Genomic DNA, 18,588 nt, shown 5'->3' with positions numbered 1-18,588 from the left:
TTGTTGTGGAAACAGGATGAAGGAAGTCTAAATTTAAAAATTCACAGAATGGGTATTCATAAATTTCTGGTTAACTGAGGCTTAATGACGTTAAAAACCTGGGATCTTTGAGCATCAGTTTTGTTTAGAAAAATAAAAACTTCCCCAAATATTAGAAGCATACTTTTCTACCTTCACGATTTAGAATCTTATTGTTTACTTGTCAAATATATGACAACATCTGGTTAATTTCTTAAACTTAACTACCAATGTCACCCTTGAGATGCTGACCCGGTTACATCTCCTTACACATTTTTTTCCCAATGAACCTAGTAGGGCCTATGACAGGGAATATAAGTGAAACACACTTAGATAAAAATTGGTCTTAAGAGATACTTTATTCATGAATAATTCAGCAAGTACTTATTGAAAGCCTACTACACTTCCAGGTCTAGAAAGAGCACGACAGACACAAAGCCAGCCTCCAGGGAGCTCGCCATCCAGAATACAGCAGGCCAAGCACTGGTTCTGAATCACTATGAGCCTTCCTTTCATCTTTCAAGATTTGCATAGATATTGATTTCCTCTGTAAGGGCAAATAAACTCTTCCCTTATGCACATCACTCTTTAGATTATCATAAGGGGAATTCTGAAGTGTGTGTGTTGACAAAGCCTACACTTTGCTTTCTCTAATTGCCTTCTGCTCCTTCCGAAATGTCATATATTTTCTTTTCCTCTTCAGTTCTCCACAACACACACTGCACTTCTGCCGATCCAGTTGGCTTGTTCTGTGATGCTCTCCTACAGCTTTCTGTTCCCCTTCATTGTGTCTTCTGTTTCTTTCCTCCTTACCAGAAAACTGGTCATTGGGGTTTCCCCACTTCCTCACTTCTTAATCACTTCAGTGGCTAAACTTAACACCTCCTTAAATGCTGGGTCTTTAATCAGTATAATAATCAGCATTTTCAATTAGCATTTCCTAGAGCTCTGTTGTGAATTCCAGATCTTTCCAATACCCTTTTCCTGAATGTTGTTTAGAAATACTAGCCTCAATAAGACAAGGGTTTCCTGAGGTTGTTTTAAAGGTTGTATTCAGAGACTGATAAAGGATACATAACTCAGCAAAGAACGGTTCTACTTTATTCTCAATTCTTACCAAGTACTGGATTCTGCAAGATCATAGTTAAAACTCTTTGGGGTGGGACATCAATTTTACACATAAGGGCTAGATCAAAAAATTCAATTTTGGGGTCTCTGATATAGTTTGAAACTTAAAAAAACCTAAATGACAAAAAGATAGTTACGTATTCATTGTTATGTCTATATCCTTTATCATGAACATACAATTAAGAATCAACTATTTTTAAGTGCACAAGTCAGATGCCATCAAGCAAACTGCCATGTATGACCCGCAGTCCTTTTAAATTTTTAACGCAAATAGGAAGATTCAGTAAACTTTAATTGTCCAAATGTTCTCAGAAAGAGTTATCAGAAGCATCCACCACCTACAAAACACAGCTGGATAATCCACTTAGCCCGAATGAACTATCTGTATGTGTTGTGAGGTAGCGATGACAGACTATGGTCTTCTGTGGAGATGGTACCCTCTATACATAGCAGTCCCTCTTCACAGGAAGCGTGTGAATAACAAGAAGGGACAGAGTCACCCTTCATTATTTCATCAACTACTGGTGTTTTCATCATGTTTTAAATGCCTAACTTCAGTTTTACAACAATACCAATATTTATCTGGAAAGGTCATCCTATGTTCCAAGTAGCAGATATTAACAACTTCCAACACGATCTCTAGGAATAATCCGCAGTTCTGAACCATGCTTTAGGAAAACATTTCCTACACAAACAAACAAAATACAAAGTTATGTATTTAAAAAATGACAAGTTATCTTAACATTCCAACAATGATCATAATATAAGACACAAAAAAGTATAAACTAAGTAGCTACAGAAGCTCAAATAGCTTCAGACTAACTCCATGCTTTAAGGCTTGTTCCCATTCCTCTCACATCTTCATAACCCAACCAAATTTCTGAATATGTTAAATATCACTAGCCACAAAAATGCTAACACATACACTCAGCAAACAGCAATGTAATTTAATCATCAATACTTGCTAATTCAATATACAATAAAATATCTAAGGACAGAAAGAACAGTAAATCTAAATTACCACAAATGACAAAGTTTAGCAACCTGATCTGACCGCTTTTTGCTCAATTGCTTGCTGAGATTTTCTTCATGGCCCATGATATGCACAATTCAACTTTTAAGGGTAATACAACAGGCAGCATGTCACAATAAGCAGTAACTCGAATTAATATGAACTACTGAACATTTCTACAGTAAGAAGAAATAAAACCTTTAAACCTAATTTTAAAGATATCTCTACAATAAAATGCTTCATGATTTTCAATAATCTTTTTAATAAAAAGGATTATATACTTAAAACTACTGATTTAAGTAAAAAAAAAAAAAAACCAAACTACAATTTTAAATCACTCTTTATTTTCTAGATGGCTAAATTTCAATTCCAAGGCCTTATGAGGAAATATAATTTTGTTATAATATGGAAGTACTTTAGAATGATTTCAACGTAACTACTGCTCAAATTGAGATCACATTAAAGTATGCTTAATTATAAAACACTGTAATTAGATTATAAGCCAAAAAAAGGTGCATCTAAAAAATATAAAATTACCTATCAAGAAGTTTAAGATTATTTTTATTTTGCCTGCTTATTAGGACATCAACGTACAGCAAGCACAGTGTAATACTAAGTTTGAAGCTCTGAGTGTGGGCTAAGTCTCCTGAAATATTAACTGACTGTACTTTTTAAAAAGAACGGTTAACAGCTAGCACATACTGAATGCATACTATGGATAATAATGCAAACTTCTAAGCACTTCTCATGTACTATCAAAATCATTATTCCCATAAGAGGATGATCTTACCATCACTTTTTGTTCCATGTATTAAACACCTTTAATGCTTATTAGTGAGGTTTTCTCTTCCTTGTAGCCGAAAGCATTTATATATCTGATACCCCCAAGGAAATGAATTATTGTTCAGAGACACAGCTAAGGACTCCTATATAATCCCTAAAAAATAACTATTATTCTAGTAAAAATCCCATCTAGTTGAATCAGAATGAACCACATGTATCAGTTGACATGCATAGCCCCACCCACATCTTCATGAGTTCTAGACAAATACTCACCAGCAGTCTGGGCAGGATTTATTCCTATTCCATCTAGAAAGTAAGTCATAAAATTATCTAAGTTGTTTACTTCTAAAGCTAAAATGGTTTAACAGTAATAAGAGATTTGCTGCTATGGGATATATAGGCACAAGCCAAACAATTTAAATCCAAAAACAGGAATGACAAATCTTTCAGCTAAGTTACCTATTGAAATCCATTACTATTATCCACTTACACACGCTGCTGGATTAGACAAGAACAGCTGTCGATGCCATGATCCTGATAAATTCCACAGAGACAGTGTATTCTATCACACAACACCCAGTGAAAAATACAGTCAAAAGCACCTCAGGTATGTCCTTAATCATTTACATATTGCTCCTGAGGCATAAAATCTTAAGGCCAGGAGAGCCCACAAAGTCATTTAATTCAAGTTGCAGTGACACCTGATGAAAGTTTACAAAGCATTTTCTTAACAGCTTATTTGTAAACCTAAAACTTTCCAGAAAGTAGACTGGCTTTCTTTTCAGGTAGAGAAACACCTCAATTTGACAGCATATGGAATGTTTCAGAATGAGAAATTCTGTCATATATAAACCATCACAATTATTACTTGTATTCTAAGATATTCAGAATTTAAACTATAGATCTAATTGAATAAAATCCTCATTATTTCAAGCTTATAAAAAATAGTTTACTGCAGGAAAGCAAGAAAATGCTATAGGAAAGGTACTTTGCCATGTAACTTCCTATATTCTAAAAGTACCTACAACTTATTAAAAACAATGCACCTTGTTTAATAAAGGGAAAGGTAATTTTTACTAATAATCTGGCATGAATTGAGGACACAGATACTGTGAAGTGCTATACTAAACCAGAAGCATAAAGAAACCGAAGAGAGCTCATTATGGACAATAACCTTGACTTAGTATTTACAAAAAGGCCAAAGTGTTGATAGAAATTTTGGCGTTTTTGTATTTAAGTCAATTTTAATTAATCTGCCTTTTAAATAATTTCTCTAGCTCTGAAGTAATAGTTTTAAAATGAATTCTTACCATTAGTAATAATTGCACTTGTTGCTGCAGGAACTTTAAACTAAAAAGAAGAAAAAGGAAAAAAATTATTTTTTATCTTTATAAACATTTATGTAAAAATATATATTTATGTACATAAACTATAAAAGATGGTTAGCAAGGATGGGGTACATATAATCAACTCTATAATCCTAAAATGTGATTTATCTTTTAGGACAATGTCAACAAAGAAAATACCATAACTGGCTTATACTTAATGAACAGTATCTTTTTCTAAATACTGCGTTTCACTGCATCTAGGACACCAAACATTACAAAAAAGGAAAAACACTATCAATAAATATACTCTTTCAGACTTGGGCATGTTAGTTTTATCATATATAACTCTCTTGTCTAATTGAAAATAAAACAATGGCTTAGATAGTTCCTAAAATTTCTCTATAGAAGTAAGGTCAAACAAATGCTCTCTTGTATTTAATGGAAGATGAACCAAAGCTCAAATATCTTCCTCAAATTCTCCTATGAATGTATTGCTGACTTATATTTCACAGGATTCCAAAAGTCTAATTGTGCCACCAGGAAATAACAACTAAGGTCAAGTAGGTGCAGATGATGTCCACTAGACAATTATGTGACTGCTAAATGGCTAATAGTGAGAGTAAGACTTAACTGATCTACTTCCAGAGGTGTAAAAAGATGCGTTTTCTGAATCAATAAAATGTGGTATAGAACTTATTGGTAGCTAAAGGGAGAAGTCTTCTCTTAATTCTTTAGAGACCAGCAGCTGTCAAAATGTGTTCATGTACTCATAAGTTCATTCATTCATCTAACTCATAAGCTCATTCATTTACCTAACAAATATTTATTAAGTACTTCTACGCTAGAGACTAGTTTTATAGATATTACAGTTGAGTTTTATGATCAAATAAATTTGATGCAGCTAATATAGTTTATTTAATGTCAAGAAGGATTTGGTGAATGAAGTATTTCCCATATTCTTTCGGCCACAGATTCTAGTTTTTCATGGTTTTTGTTGTTTCAGTGGTTCCAGTGGTCTTGGAAAAGTACTCAGGGAAATGCTGCTCCAGGAATTTATAGTGATCACATATACATAGTTAAGAAAAACAACTAAAGTTTATTTTAATAAACTGTAAACTTTTTTAAAAAGTTTATTTTAATTTATAAATTAAAAAATTAGGTTTTAAAATAAAAATTTATGCACAAGAACATAACATGTTACTGGATTATGTACCTAATAAACACATAACTTTTCTGTCCACATGGTACATTTTTATTTGTAAATGTCCTTTTAAGGATTTAAAAAAATTTAAATAAACCTAACTTAAAGTAACTTCAAAATATGCTTTAATATTAAAATACTTCAAGAATTATTTATAGAGATTATAATACTTAATAAAACTTTGAGCAAATACCCAAATTAATTATAGGACACCTCAGATTTCTAAAACTTGAGCATTACAAAGTTTCTAGTTACCGTACTGGGTATCTTATTCTTTGATTATGTCCATTTTAGGATAAGCTATGCATTTTTAGTCACAGCCATATAGTGGCAGCATATTTATGAACATTAAAAATAAGCAACTGCTGACATAATTTTTCCCTTTTCCAGAATGTAGAAGCAACAGTTAAGCAGACATCTGGGGAAGCATCACTAGTGATGTAAAATTCAGCAACTATTATGTTCATGCTACACTACTGACAAGTTTTCTTCTGGATGCAAAGTATTTCATGCTCCTAAATTTTCATTTCTTTCCTTTCTCAGACCCCCCTAATCTTTTAATTTAGGATGTTAAAAGGCTATTCTTAGGTTTTTGACAACTCACTACTTACACTTACTTAAGCTAATTCTTAATCCTATTGGGGAATTTTCTTATTTTTTAAAAAATATTTTATTAGGAATTTAAATCCATAGGTTCAGTTTGTCAACACTTATCTTCACTGTAAGAGCCTATGTCTCATCTTATGAAAGGCCCCCTCATTGATGCCTCAAAGTCATAACCTTTCTAAATGTATAATACGCACGATTCATAAGTTATAAGCTATATTAAAACCTCAATAAATATATGTAGTAATGTGAAATTTGTAAGTTTATTTTCTATTGCATGTCTGTTATTTTTTATACTTTTACTAGAAGACCAAGATCACAATGCCTTTGCCTTACAAAAAACATATATAACTACAAAATATAATAATAAAAACTTAATTATAACTCAAATTGACCTACTTTTTAAATTGTAATTTGTGGGATCTCTCCTATTCCCCAGGACCAGGAATGTTTCCTGGAGGTGATCTGTGCAGCAGAAAGTAATGCTAATGCTGTTTCCTAGCTCTTTTTAGTTATTCTTTTTTTTTTCTTTTTAGTTATACTATATGGGTGAAAAAGATAAACACTGACTATAAAACAAGTACTACCACTTTTCAGTTTAATTCTGAAGGAATGATAAATAATGTTAGTGGTCCTGGACAATATCTATCTGTAAATACTGATGGGTTGACTGATTTTCCATTAATAGCTTAAATTCAGGATAGGATTATGCATTAAGCTAGTTTATTTAGGTACTAAAATTATTATTCTGTGACTATAAACTTTTTTGAAGATTCTGAATCAAAACATTTGGCATTTGGATTTGAGTTACTCTAGATTTGTACAGCACTTTCAACTTCACAAAATACCATAAAGGCAATTATATTTTTACTCAAAATCATTTAATCAGACAGGAAAGATGGATATTAATTACTCCCATTTTACAGGATATGAAATTTGAAGAAAAGAGAAATTAAGAGGCTTGTCCATGTCATACAGATAATTAATGACACAATTAAGTCTCTCAAGTCACATTTTTCTGCTATTTCCACCAGAACAAGCTACTCTTGTAGTGTTATGTCCAAAGAGTTGTTTTATGGATGCATATGATAACTCTGGATGAAAAAAAAAATCTTTTTTTTAGAACCAAAAACCTAAGAATGTTTTAAAAGACTATGCAGTTGACAGGCTCAAACAGAAAACTTGAAAATTATGATGAAGACATTAAAAAATTTATAATTCTATAATCAAAATGAGTAAAACAGGCTTACAGATTACACTGTAAAATGATGTTGCTGGTTAAAAAAATTCCCATATCCTCATATCCCATATCCCATATCCTCAAACCTTTCCATATAACTTTTCCTTATAATTTTCAATTGTTGCATTAAATAGAGATTTGTTTAACTCATTCATCCTACTTCTATAAATCTTAACTTTCACTTTTGTTGGCAAGTAGGGCTTAACTTTTTGATAGCATGAACCTAGTAATGAATTCACATGGATGTGGTGGGTCAAAGTACATGCAAAATTTAAAAAGACTTTTTTTTTTTTTTAAAGATTTATTTGAGAGAGAGAGAGCAGGTGGGAGAAGAAAAGAGAAATTCAAGCATACCTGGGGCTCGATCACAAGACCCTAAGACCAAACTGAGCTGAAACTGAGTCAGACACTTAACCGACTATGCCATCCAGGTGCCCCTAGACTTTTGAAAAAGATACTGCTAAACTACATTCCATACAGGTTGTTCCAATTTCTATACTTACTTCTTCTGCTGCAAACTTTAAGACTGCTGTGAAAGGTGTACTTTCAGGAACACTAAGTCTGCAAGAAGAATGAAAAAGAATTTTTTAAAAAACTGATTATTCTTAAAGCCCCTTGTTCCTTATTTTGGCAAATGTAGTAGAGCTGGCCAAAGCTGTCTTTTGAGGCTGAAGGTTTTCTACTTTGACTGCACACTATGTTCATTAACTTTAAAATGACAAAAAAAAAAAAAAGAGCAATTAATTTCATAACTGAGCTGATGTCTACAGTTCTACCTAAAAATTAAACTATATAGGTGAAACTTAATATATTTTGATACAAAGAGGTCTAGTATATAGGCTGCTGCTTGTTTCCATAAATGGATTTCAAAAAGTCAAATCTCTCCTTAGCTGTCAGTCCACTTTACCATCTCCAGTCCAAATACCTCTTCACCGGATGCATCAAAGTCACCATTTTCATTGTAAAGAGTCTAGCTTAAACTCTTCAGGAACCTTCTAGTGTTTCCAGATTTTAATAATCAAGTCTGAAATAGTGGATTAAATTATGAAAATGAATATGTTTACTATGATAAAATGTGAAGTGACTTTCTACCTTTATATCATCATTAGAAAAAAGGGCTTAATACAAACTGAAGTAACATTTTGGAGATGTAATGTGTGATTTTGTTATTAACTTGTACAGTGTCAAGTATAAGAAAGATTACTGCTAAATGGTCAATCTGTATGAATTTTCCAATTTAAAAACTGAAAACAGAATTGACATTATACCCCAAGAAAACACTTAAAAACACAAAAAGAGGTTAAAAAAATATAAAAAAAATTCCTAATGTGAAATAAATAAAAATGACTCAAGACTGTAAAACAGATTATCTTTAAAGCAGAGAAATGGCTGGTAATCTAACATTTCTCTTTGAATACTTGTCACCACTGTATTGTGCTTTAACATTTTAATAAATTATCATTATGTAATACCTTAGGGATGTGTCCCATTTCTTCACTTAGTTATAGATTACTGAATATAAAAATCACTAGCTACCACAACACATTATAATGACTTCCAGTAGGAGAAGCGTGAATCAGACTGAGAGAGTCAAAGGTATATTTAATTCATCCCATATATTCATTTGATTTAACATTTCTATAACCTAATACTACCAAGAGTGAATTTATCAAAAAACAAAAGACAAAACAAACAATAAAAACTCTGACATCCCCCAGAATAAATCTGGAACTGTTAACATCCTTTTTAGAATTCAACTATTAGTAATGTTAGAAACTCAAGGGACTTTTTTTTTTTTTTTTTTTTTTTTTAATCAAAGCACACATTTACTGGCTTGGCAAGTGAAAAGTGATACTAAAAAGTCAAAGTGTGTTCTCCCACAATTTTTAAAAAATTGCATTTAACAGTACTCAAGTACTAGTTACCAATTACTCTGAATAGGATACACAGCATATTAACCTTACATACATGCACACGTTATACCTATTTTATATACACACACACCTATACACAGATTATACATACACACATACTACATAAACAACAAACAGTAGGTATGCCTATCATATTTATTCAGTCACCAATATTAACTGAACTGGTACAAAGTTCCAGGCACTCTTACAGATACTACTGCTGCCCTACTCTGTCCTTTCTCCGTCCATCTTACTTTTTTCTTAGATATTTATATGGTGATGAGAATAACCCAGTATAAAGGGAGAAATCAAAGATGATGAGGAGACAGAGATCTCTGGACTCCATCTACTTTAATCTTGAGAAGACTAAAATAGATGATATCTAGAGCCCAAGTGGTACAGCTAGCTTTTCATAGGAATAAAGCCAGGTTATCCTTTCTAACAGGATGGTGGACAGAAATTATGGGTTTATAGACATAGTAGTAGCTTTACATATGTGATGATGGAAAGACAAATTTTCCTCTCACAGCTTCAGAGAAAGGGAAAAGTACTGTGGAAAGTATGAAGACTTTTTTTTTTTTTTTAAATCCTCTCAGAGAATGAAAAGAAAAATAAGCAAACCTGGGAACTGTAGCAGAGCATTAGGTACTACTGAGCATAGTTATGAATTTTACACAAAATCCATCAGCCTAACTGTGTAATTTTCTCTAAAGACATTCAGCTATGTACAGAGATCACAGTAGCTGAGTGTTCAGAGTTGGTGTTTCACCAAGCAAAACATACTGAGGAGAGGAGGACACCAGAGATGAGGTCAGTGGACCACTAGATAGAGTGGACCATGGACTCTGCAAGAGTTTGAAAAAGAACTGGGTAAAGCGGGGGAAGAGGGTAGTGACATGTAAAAAGCAGTCTGATCAATGAATTAAAAGAAACATTTTTTTACAGAAGAAATATTAGAGCACATTAGATACAAGAAGACAATGTAGTCATTCACAAGAGCCTACTTAAAAATGACACCTTAGCTGAAGCAGTTACTGAAGACCTTAAGGTTTTAGGCTGTAACTGTGAATATTTGAGATGAGGTGAAAAAGATTCATGTGGGGAAAAAAAAAAGCTTAGTTGTATTAACTATGCCTAAAATCCTACTGAAGTCTTGTCTTTTGCTGCATTTTATGCGACTTCCAGCTGCAATAACCTCAATCATGTTTATCTAAGAAAATTCCAGATGACCATGTAGTTAAGCCTGTGCCAAACCATCATTAAACTGCTAAAGGAGAAAAAAGGGCCTCGCGTGGAGTAACTGGCCTATGTCTGCATTTCCCATATCTGCTAATCACACTTCATTAAATCCCAACATACAAAGTGTATGATTTGAGGCTCATTACTTTGTGACGCCCGACTGTTGAGTCACTCACACAGGAATCAGAAGCCGGACAGTGATAAACGTTCAGGTAACTACAGAATCTCAACTGGGCGGTCTTCTCTACTTCCTGTAACAGTTGGTCAAAGCGGCAAAAGGCCTTTCCAATCAGGAGCCGATAGGGACTCCTTTAAGGAACACAGCAAATCATCAGAACCGTCTATACGTCCTCCCGCTCCAAAACCCACCATGGAGTCCCGAGGATAGGTCACCTATCAGCAGCAACGTTCCCGTCACACGCCCCTGTTCCTTCGCACCAAAGGAAGTGGACACTCAGCGGGGCAGATGCCGGATGTCTCCTTTCAGGCTGGGGCGGGATGGGGGAGGTTTCAGGAAGAGCGGAGGAGGGAGGAAAGGGCCGGGATACAGCCTGCTGGGGCGGGAGAGGATCTGAAGGCCAGCCTGGTCCCCACCCCCGACCCCTAGTCCGCAAGGCCCACCGCCGCCAGGCTACTCACACTTTGTAAGGCAGCCGCGGGTCCGACGTCAGCGTGATCTTAAAAGAAACCTTCGACCTAAGGAGGAGAGCGGGAGAGAGTTAAAGTCGTGCAGCGGGACCAGAGATTGAGATCGGGGTCAGCAAACACTTACATGGTGGGAACTCCGGATGGAGACCCCAGCCAATTCCGCGTGGACTCCCACTTCCTCCGTTCTGCCCGGGAACGTACCGCCCCACTCAGGTCCACGTCTCCCTCAGCAATCAGGGGGCCTCCAATGTTGTGTCGTCTAAGGCAGTGCCTGAAAATACGTTCCAGTTGTTCGTGCCAATAGGAACCTCCAACTCACAAAGATCTACTGATTTTACATTTTAAGCCCTGAGACTAAAGCACAGATAGTACGAAAGAAAGTATTTCTAACTGCGGTTATATTCTGTCGTATTTTCAGTCAGGCAATATAAATGTGGGTAGAGAAGGCAGGACTCTAGGTCCAGCTGGCAGCTTGGGGCGGAAGTAAGAGCACAGAGTAGGCGGGCACAGAGTGAGGCGTGGCGAGGGGCGGGAGATAGGCGGGGCTAGAGCAGCGTTCCAAGATGTTGCTAAGGCAACCTGTTCTTGGAAAAACTGGACTGTTGAGTTCAAGAAACTGGAATCTTCACCCCGCTTTAGTGTTCTTATTCTTCTGTCTTCCCAGCAGTGCAACACTCTTAAATCTTGTATTTTCAATTTTCCCCTTTAAAAGTTTACAATACCGACGTCTGACTATTTTCAACAGACACCAGAGTTATCAAGTTGGTGAGACAGGCAAGATCTCTGTGTTAGAGGAATTTGGACTGTATGTAGATGGAAAGAACAATTCATGAACAGGATTCCAATAGTTTGTTATGTAGTCTGATGAGAACTAGGGTGCCGATCATCAGCACATTTATTCAATTTAGTAACAAACTTTGAATTCTTTCTATGTGGCAGGCAGTAAAGCTAAATACTGGGGATGCTGGAATGGGAAGATAGGCAGGTGCCATCCCTCTACTATCTAACAAATTCTTGTATGTGAAGACAGACTGAATGCTCTCCAAATCTAAGCATCTGTGTTTGCAAAATAAAGATCCCTCTCACAACGTCTGTAATGCCCTTTCTGAGAAATATTGCAATGAATGACAAAATAGGAAACAGGTAAGTACTAAAATAATGAGGAGATCTAGTTAATTTTTAAGATATTATGTTAGATTTTTAAGGAGAGATATCTAAGAGGAATAGGGAAGCAACTGCAGGAGGAATCTTAAAGACCCAATTTCTGTAATTCTGTGTCTGTATCTGTCACCCTGGGGTGACAGCTCCCCAGGGCGAGAGTGCTGACTCTGATTTAGGAAAGAAAGGCTTTGATATTCTTGTGACACTCACTGTGTTCTTCATTTATAAAAATTCAGGTCTTGCCATAGAGAGAGAGCTGGACCCAAATTTGATTGATAGATTTGGGGATTGACAGGTATAGCATTAATAGCTGAAACTACGGGATTAGTTGGTGTGACTAAGATTTTTGAGGATAGCAATAAGAAGAAAACTACTGATTGTGTCTACCTGGTGTCAGATAGCCAAACAATGAAGAGATTAAAGTATATACTTTACAGTCTTTATTTCTAAAAATACGTGTATATATTTAAACAGTATTTGCATCTTGTTATAGTTTTATTTCTGCTCATGTATAAAGACATGTCATAAAATCCTGAAGAGAAAAAATATTTTGTTTAGAGTTTTTATTGTATTTACAAAAAGTAGTGAAGACACGATTTAATTCCAGGCAGTGTGACTTTAGTACTCACATTTCATTGCCTCTTTAGAAATCGTATTAATATATTATATCAAAAGGACAAAGGAAAAACATTGTGTTCAAAAGATATTGAAAAGTACCTATTCTTAAATGTTTAGAATTCCTTCCCACCTCAATAGTTTAAACCTCCTTCCCATATATTTGTATCCTCAGAGTCACAGCATAATTTCTAGAGCCATCTGTGTTTTATTTTCTTCATACAAGAAAAGAATTGATAAGTAGATTATTTATACTTAATATTTTTTGTTCTTTTTAACTTTGCAAGGACATTTAGCAAAATTTGGCCAATATATCAGAAAAAGAACCTTATTTACTGAAACACTGAAGTGCTGAAGTACATTTAATGACTGTAAACAAAAGCAAACTCTGGGTTTTAGGAGGTAATTGGCAAATGTGACATTTTAAGACAAGGAACAGCATAAATGGCCTAATGTGTTTCAGAAGGGATCCAATTAGTATCATGTAGAGGCAGAAGTGATTATATAGAGTACACAGTATGACCATATTAAAACCCATTAAATATAAATAAAGTATACCAATGTTCTATTTACATAGCATATAAATTTCTCATTATTAGAAAGGAATTGGAGGGAAATTAAATTTGTATAAGAACTAAAAAGATTTGCTTATGTAGTCATAAAAATCCTTCTTATCAGCATATCTGTAACCAGCTTTAAATAAGATAGAAAACATCAGATTTGGAAGCAAAAAAAAAAAAAAAGCTGCCTTCCTAACTTTTTTACCCTAATTTGACTATATTTATTTTATATTTATGATTATAACTAAAATCACCTGATATTCTAATTATGTAATCCTGAAAGGTTTTCACTGGGATAAATCTGAGGATCTTTTACTCCAAGCATTTCATATTATAGGAAACAAATTGTAGTCTGGCCCATTGATAATGAATGGAATTTTTATTGCAGTTTAATTTGGTTGTTTTTCAAAATTATCTTTAGTCTTCCTACAATCCTCTACGGGACAGTGATATCACTGGGTCAGTGATAATAATAATGGCTCAACATTTATTAAGATTAACTTCATGCTAAATATTATCTTCAACATTTAGTATAAGGGGAATCACAAAATATAGACTTTAAACTTTGATTGCTCTTAAGTTATTAATCAGTGACAAGAAACCTTAAATGGGAGAGTTGATCTGGTAGACAAAAGTACTTGGGAATATTTAAATGCTATATTGATCATAAGATAAGGACTATAAGTTTACATCCCTGAGAGCCAGAGAATGATGAAATATAGGAGATTAGAGCCTGGTAAGGCCAGGCAAAGTCCTTAGAGGAGATCACAGCTCTAAATGTGCTGCACATGATTATTATTTTATTTATTTATATTTTGATTGAGAAAGAAAGAGAAAGAGCCAGAGAGACTGGGTGAGAGATAAGGGAAGGGGCAGAGGCAGAGGGAGAGAATTTCAAGCCAACTTCCCCCAGAGCATGGACCCCATATAGCGCACTGATCTCACCACCCTGAGATCATCACCTGAGCCCAAACCAAGAGTCAGATGCTCAATGATGAGCTACACAGGCACCTCTTGTGATTCCATACCCTTCCCAAATATTTCCTGAAATTAAATGAGGGAAAAAAAGGACTTTACCTATGATGGTCATTGTTTGACTATAAGCCTTGTAAATGTGAGACCTAATCACCAGACTTGGAATATTTTAACTACAGAATTTGTAAAATACTTTCATCTGAGAAAGCATTTTAAATTGTAAAAAAAAAAACAACAAAAAAAAAAACAAAAAAAAAAAACAAAATAAGAATTTTCCAGTCTTGTATAATTAAATTTTCTCTCTAAATATTGTGCAAATTATTTGTTTAATGGGAACATTACTTGTTAAAAAAATTAAAATAACCTCTGACAGATTTCTCCAAAGACTAGATTATGGTTTCTTCTACATATATATATATATATTTTTACTCGTTTTTATTCTTCCAATAGCTGTGAGGTTAGTACTATTAATATTCCACTTTTAGAAGAAGAAAGTAGCACACTAATTAAAAGACTTATCTTAAATTTAAGCAAGTGATTAAAATGAGATTAAATTCAGATATCTGATATTAAAACTTGGTTATATTCACCACAAGAGTTTAAGGATCTGAGCCATATCCTTAGCTAGTACACAACAATACTTTGAGGTAGCAAATATTGTTCTCCCTCTTTCATAGATAAGGAAGTTAAGAGAAACTAATTTTTTCAAGGTCACCAAACTAGTAAAGTTTGGTATTGGAACCCTGGCAGTTGGATTGATAGCCTACACTTTTCAACATGATATGCCACAAATCTATGGTCACTTATTTATAAATATTACACTTACATCATAGATACTCTGTTTTTCCCACTTCAGTCTTGAAGTCAGTTAGATTTCTTATCCTGTGCCAAGTATAACAATAGTTATTCTTCTCATATAATTGTAGAACCATTTTATATTATATTGAAAAGGAATTCAGAGAGCTCAGTAGAGACAGTACAGTTTCGAGAAGAAACCAGAAACAGAAGAGTACACACTGAATGAAACTATTTATATATATGTGGTTCAAGATCAACATAATTAATCTATGGTGTTAAAAGTGATAATGGAGGTTGCTTTTGTGGGGGTACAGTGATGAAAGTATAAAAGGAGCTTTGTGGGTGCTGATAACATGTTTCCTGACCCAGGTGTTGATTATACTCCTGTATTAACTCTGTGAAAATTCATCACGTTGTTATACTTAGGGTCTATGTTCCTTGTGTGTATTCTATTCCAATCAAAGTTTATCTTCAAATATTCTAAAGACTAAAAGAAGAAAAAAAAGTTACCAAAAAATGGCTGGGGAAATACTGGAATTTTAGTGGACAGGTTGTCAGAGGATGAGCAATGGTAAATGCAAAGAGTGGGAAAGGGTAAAAATAGTGTATTTTCAAGGTATGCAAGTACAATGAAAATCAAGAAGAGATTTACTTTCCATTTTTTCCTGGTACTTTTCAAGACTTCTTAAGCTTTTTGAAAAATCATGTAATCAACTGCTACACTTTTCATGGTATTTGAATTTCCAATCAATGCAGCAGTATCAAGGTATATTTGTGGCTATTATACTCATGATTACCTTACACATTGGTACAGGTATTATCCACTTCACTATAACAGCTTCATTTCACTTCACTGATAGATTTTATATGAAACCTATATGAAAGCACATGTCAAATTATTATAATTTACTTTTATTTCTCTTATACATTACAGTTAGGACATGATACAGATTTTTTTTAAAAACTATGTGTGTAGGTAGTTTGTATTATCCAGGAACCTGTATTCAGGATTAAAAAGGGACAATTAAAATATTTCCAATAAAAGGGGCATGAGGAAGCACTGATTTATATAATGCAGAATGTTTATAATGGACACTAACTTCTCACAGTCCAACCTCTGGTGTACTAAAAATACAATTCATTTTTTCTTTTTCTATGTCTCTTTCTGTTTCAAGTCAATTTCTACTACTGGCACTAAGTTAACCTGATTTCTTTCTGCCAAATCAAAATTTTTTAGTCAAATTAGGATTTCTAGTTCCAGTATGGTTCCAGTACAGTTATTCTTGGGGTCATATGTAGAATAGAAGCTTTGAGAATATCCGTTTCTCATCATCTGTCCAGATGCCCATTATAGTTTATATCCACTAACATCATCTGGGATATCTGCTATCCTATTATTCTCTGGGGACTTATGTTCTTTTTGAATGATGGCAAGGTGTCCTCAGACCCACCAGTCCTATCTAAGGCATACAAGAAATTACTCTGTGAATGTAGGAAACTCAGCAGGGCTGGGTCTTCTTTGGTTATAATGTGCTTCTCTCTCCAGAATGGAGGGGGGACTTTGTTGCTTTCCTGGGTTCAACTAGAACAAGAACTAGGTATCTTCTCTCACGTTCTATAATTCTGTAGGGGTTGTTTTCCTAGGGATCAGGGAATAGGCCCAGGTTTTTGGTGTTTTTTTTTTTTCTTTTTTTTAGGAATATCTTCCATGTCCTAACTCTATGATTTTCTTTTCCTCCTTACTTCAGCCCAGATTAATTTAACATCTTGGCTAGAGAAGGTTGAGAAGGTAGCAAAGGGAAAATGTATGTGGCTCCGGAGTTATTCCTTCAAGTATCTACTTTATATATTTTGCAACTCACAGCTTAACATTACCTTATTTTGCTCTCTATTGCCTGACATGGTTTTCCTCTCTATGAAATACTCGAGTACCCATGTCTTTCAAGAGAAGAAAGAGTAATGAAGTAAAGATTCAAAAGGAGAAAGAAACCTCTAGTATGACTTGGAAATATTTTCTCGCTATCTCTGTAAGGCAGAATTTACAACCCAGAAATTATAAAAACAGTTTGGGGCAAAATAGATCTTCCAGACTTCCTGACTGCTGTTCTGTTCTAGTACACAAAGGTATATACTTTGAGGATCTTAATTGATCTAGTAATTCTACTATTAGTGAAATCAGGTATTCCTTAAAACCTCACACAAGGCTATCTTACTGGTGAGATAACTTTAGAAATATTTCACATTGTTCCTGTTAGGTAATGCAAAACTATTTTCTCTGGTATGCGTTCAGATTCTCTTCTTTAGCTCCTCTATTTCACGTGTTGGTATAAGAAAAAACACATTCTTAAATGTGGAATTGTAGATACACTTTATCAGAAGATCATTCTCACAGCAAAACAAGTCCTGTAATTCATCACTGAGTAATTGCCACTGATATATTGAAGATATGTGCCACTTCAAGCTACACTGTATTGGGTAGACACATTTGGTGGTGGTGGGATGGAGAGAGTTCTCATTTCTGTCTAAAGATCCTGTACCAGAGTCTTAATTTACTGAGTTGTTTTTACATTAACCATGGGAAATGTATTTCATAAGTAATCTATATGTAGCAGAAATAATATTGCAAGTGAAATAAATTTTATATAAAACTGCACTACAAGTCCTTAAAAGTCCTTATTTTTAATCCTATTCTTAATAATGTCAAATAATGATCAAAGGCATTTGAGAAATATAATTACTATGACATAGGAAAGTAAAAATGGTAAAGAGTGACTTAAAAAACAAAAAATAGAAGACAAACACGGATAGATGAATGTGTTATTTAGAGAAGAAACCAGTTTACTTCCATTAAATTGTTTTTATAAAAATGAAATGAAATAATAATGATGATAAATGATGTAAGAATGAGTTTACAAATAAAAGAATAGAAATGTACTTCATAGTGAAGCATGTGCCTTCAATAATAATAATATGAAATGCTTTGTCTCTAAGAAGGCAAAAATTTATTTTAATAGATACTGGAAATTTTCACTTAATATTTTTATAAATTGAAAGAACTTAGTAATTATTTCTTAAAGGGAAAATGAAACTGCCTTTCCTTATTTTCTTATTTTCCTGTTGTATATTGTATTCTGTTTTGTAAATTCTTTTCCTAGATTTTTTTTTTTAAGTAGGCTCCATGCCCAGCATGGAGCCCAATGCAGGACCTGAACTCGCAACCTGGAAGTCAAGATCTGAGCTGAGATTAAGAGTTGGACACGCAACCAACTGAGCTACCCAGGAGCCCTCTAGATTTGTTTCTAACTAATACTTTTTCTTTTCTTTTCTTTTCTTTTCTTTTCTTTTCTTTTCTTTTCTTTTCTT

At 34.1% G+C, this 18,588-nt stretch overlaps 1 protein-coding gene across 1 annotated transcript; it reads right to left on the bottom strand.

Moving 5' to 3' along the window:
• Positions 1 to 358: 358 nt before the first annotated feature.
• UFM1 (ubiquitin fold modifier 1) lies at positions 359 to 11,308 on the bottom strand. The gene is made up of 6 exons (XM_032880115.1): positions 11,241 to 11,308; positions 11,108 to 11,164; positions 7,820 to 7,877; positions 4,252 to 4,291; positions 3,215 to 3,247; positions 359 to 1,831 (listed from the first exon to the last, which is right to left on the bottom strand). Coding segments are annotated over exons 1-6 (258 nt in total). The 5' UTR covers positions 11,243 to 11,308; the 3' UTR covers positions 359 to 1,763.
• Positions 11,309 to 18,588: the final 7,280 nt, after the last annotated feature.

Source organism: Lontra canadensis, unplaced genomic scaffold (assembly GCF_010015895.1).
Source record: "Lontra canadensis isolate GAN:19392208 unplaced genomic scaffold, GSC_riverotter_1.0 scaffold67, whole genome shotgun sequence".
NCBI lineage: Eukaryota > Metazoa > Chordata > Mammalia > Carnivora > Mustelidae > Lontra > Lontra canadensis.
The sequence above is the reverse complement of the archived record's forward strand: the minus strand, read 5'-3'. Positions and strand labels throughout refer to the sequence as shown.

Bases quoted from the DNA above. Each gene is read 5' to 3' on its own strand.
- UFM1 (XM_032880115.1), bottom strand. The intron at 3,248-4,251 runs GTAAGAATTCAT...CTTACTTTCTAG, and splicing joins AAGTGCAATTATTACTAATG to ATGGAATAGGAATAAATCCT. The intron at 1,832-3,214 runs GTGAGTATTTGT...TTGTTTGTGTAG, and splicing joins AAATCCTGCCCAGACTGCTG to GAAATGTTTTCCTAAAGCAT.